At 39.4% G+C, this 3,418-nt stretch overlaps 1 protein-coding gene across 1 annotated transcript; it reads right to left on the bottom strand.

Moving 5' to 3' along the window:
• Nucleotides 1-679: 679 nt before the first annotated feature.
• LOC110924694 lies at nucleotides 680-2,219 on the bottom strand. Its single transcript, XM_022168689.1, has 2 exons — nucleotides 1,412-2,219; nucleotides 680-687 (listed from the first exon to the last, which is right to left on the bottom strand). The coding sequence occupies exons 1-2, from the start codon at nucleotides 2,217-2,219 to the stop codon at nucleotides 680-682; spliced, it is 816 nt and encodes a 271-aa protein (XP_022024381.1).
• Nucleotides 2,220-3,418: the final 1,199 nt, after the last annotated feature.

Here is a 3,418-nt window from a genome sequence, read left to right as displayed (position 1 = left end):
TTAGCATATCGAACCCCTCAAAGCCTATTTCTAAGCTATGTAAAGGTTATTTAGGGTATGTTTAACTTATGATCAAGTTCCGGAATGTTCGTTACTATACAAATCGGTATAATTTCGCAATTTGACACAAATAGTCCCTACGATCGAACAAACTTGATTTCAACACACCAAACCATCCAAAACTTATTTCTAAGTTATGTGGAGGTTATTTAAGGTATGTTAAGCCTATTTCACTATTCCGGAGTGTTTGTTGCATTAAGCTGGTTATATTTACGCATCCGTGCGCGTACAACCATCTAGAAAGCGATTTAGAGCTTGAAATTGGAATTTAATTAAATTGCAAAATCACCAAACACAAATACACACATAATAACACAAAAACACATATAATAACACCAAAGCACATTGTTTTATTGATAACCAACATTGTTTTATATTGAACCACGACTATAGAACACAGTTGTCACAGCATTCAATTGTTGGACATTTTGATTTATTTTAAACATAAGTTATTAAACATCATGTTTTAAGACACGACACAACCACATATTTAATTTGTCTTTGATCCTCGCGGATCTTATTACATACGTCCCAGAAAGTTTAAAAAGTAGTCCAACATTTTAAGTAACACAACATGCATCATCAAACACAAGATACACCGTGATTCTCGAAGCCGAACTCAAGTACCTGTAGAACACGTTAAAATCATGTGTCAACACAAAGGAAGGTGAGTTCACATATTCACATTCAAACAATTCATTCCAAAGGAAAACTTTCTGAATATGTGTTTATTTTAAAACATCCATATAATTTTTAGAAAGTCCGTTTTACTTCCTTAATAAAATCCGTGGGTCATTCGTCGTAGTTCAAAAACCCGACATTAAAGCTCTTACCCAAGTTTTGTATATTAAATTCATAGTTTAAATTTTCAGACTTGTATGTTAGCTAGACAATACGAACTATATATTTACCATGCAGGGATAATCAATGCTAGACAATAACCAGAATCTAAATTCGTCGTTTGACTTGACACAGGGCGACCGGTCATGACGGGGTTTTTTTTTTGGGTAAAGGGTTACCCCAGTGATTCTATTAAAATGCAACCGCAATTAAGTACAAGTAGTGAGGATGTGTTCCACACTAGTTCATATACAGGACATGCCCCATATATGTAAAACAAAAACAAAACCAAAGACCTATAATACCCCATAACCTAGTCTACTATACATCAAGACTCGACATCTAGTAGACAAACAATGCAAACCACAAACACATAATCTCAACCACCATCATCAAAAATAAAGTGGCCACAAAACCGCAGCCCCTTCAGACGAAAAGCAGACAATCTATCCATTCGAGAACTTGGAAGAAGAGGTGCTTGCCCCTGCTTTTGAAGAGAAAGGATGAGTACCCGATGTCATGAATGCACTAGTTTCGTTGTAGACTTCTTCGACCTCCTCCTCATCCGATTCCTGCCCGTCCCTCGAAGGTTTCTTCTCAACCCGACCCTCGGTGGTACCTCCCTGATTACCAGCCACTCGACCCACCATGGTACCATTACCATCGTCATCTTTAAGACTATCAAAAGGGTTCGACGTTGAAACCTGGTTCGAATTTTTCACAGCCGAATTCGGTTTCGGTTTGGCAACTGGACGATAGACTACCTTAGGTTTTTGATTTTTTATATGAAGCCCTTGAGTAGTAGCTTTCTTCTTTTTAGCACCCACAACCTGAAAATCATCACCCTTTTTTCCATAATCCCCATTCGGAACAACCTGAGGGTTCTTTGGGCACGAACTATCATCATGACCAAAAACACAGCAAGACGAACACCTCAAAGGCTCCCAATCATATTCAATTTTGACTTCCACCTTAGAATAACCATTACCATCTAAAGATGGAATGGCAACAGTGACACTTCTTTTTAAATCAGCCCCCGCCTGCACTTCAATAAGAGCTCTAGCGTAACTACTTCTACCCCAAGATTCAGCACACATCGTAGCAGTATACGTATCCAACATCTTAGGCACCCCTATCTTTGATGCAATCAAACTAAGACCATCCTCGGTATAAGCTGTTAGCGGCACATCGTGAATCTTTACCCACACCGGAATAGCTTTAATATCCTCTTTTTCTAGTTTGATAGAAGGCGACCACATCTTCAAGATAATCGGAACATTTCTTATCATCCATGGCCCATCCTCTAACATTTTATCCATCCCTTCCTTAGTTTTAAACTTAAAGAAAAAGAAGCCATTCGCATTCATCATCAATCTAGCCAGACCATACTTAACCCAATTGTTCTTAGCAAAGTAATCCACCAGTTAGCAGGGTTGACCGAATAGTGCTCTCTCTCTATAGCAGGGAGTTGATAGATAAACAGCAAACCCTAATGCTCTCTCTCTAGCCAGGCGATTTTCTTGATCATCATGAACTCTATGATTTCAGTCGTAATTCTCTGTATAACAGTCTGTGATTAGAGGTTAGGCTTTAATCTCTATAACGAACTAGTTAGCAGGGTTGACCGATTTCGATCTAGGGTTTTTTCGTTTTTGCTTTCAATCGCCGCCGTATTTGGTGTTAGTTCATAGTGGTGTATAGGTCTTCTTGGTTTATCGATCTCTTAGGATCTTGAATAACCAGTGGCTCTATATGTTGCGAAGGACTGCATGAAATAGGGTTTACTAGATTTAGGGTTTTTCTGTGTTAATTGTTTCTTTGTTTTCGGTGGTTTTTCTGTTGCATGCTGGTTTTATTCACGTGGTGTTTGAGAGAGGGGTTTAATACAAGATGGATGCACGGAAGGTTCATGATGTTCAGCCGGATCGTGGTAAACCACCATTGATCTCCAAAGTTCCTGGAAGTCGTGGTTCAACAGAGGGTAATCCTAAACTTGCTCGTAGAGGAATTTTTAAGCAGAATTCTATCCACAAGCCGATTAACGTAATCGATGAACTTGAAAAGATATCTGTGCCGGTTCCTTTGCCTGTCAAGGAATCTTCACCGGCCATGGATTTCTCTCAGAATAGTACGGCAGAAGGTGGGAGTTTGAATGACATTACGGATGATGATGCAGGTCCTCAGGATATTCGTTTGAGAAGTGTAGAGCCGAATGCAGGTAAGGAGGCTTCTTATCAGTCTCTAAACTCACAAGGTTCAAAGGATCAGTTTGTTGGTGTCAAGGGTAATGATGATGTTCAGAATCAACGACAGGGTGAGGATACAAAAGGGAATGTGGCCAGCTCTTCTAAATCGATGTCGTATGCTGATTCTCTGCTTGGAAATAAATCTTTAAAGGTGAATTTTCGGTCCCTGGTAAGTGAATCAGTGCAGGAGGGGTGTGATGTTGTATTACCAAGGGAATCTGTGCGTAGTGTTCATGATAAGATGGCGAATACCTTGGTTGGCTATTTTCTTG

The sequence above is a fragment of the Helianthus annuus genome, chromosome 17 (assembly GCF_002127325.2).
Source record: "Helianthus annuus cultivar XRQ/B chromosome 17, HanXRQr2.0-SUNRISE, whole genome shotgun sequence".
NCBI lineage: Eukaryota > Viridiplantae > Streptophyta > Magnoliopsida > Asterales > Asteraceae > Helianthus > Helianthus annuus.
Note: the sequence above shows the minus strand (reverse complement) of the source record. Positions and strands in the feature narration are given on the sequence as shown.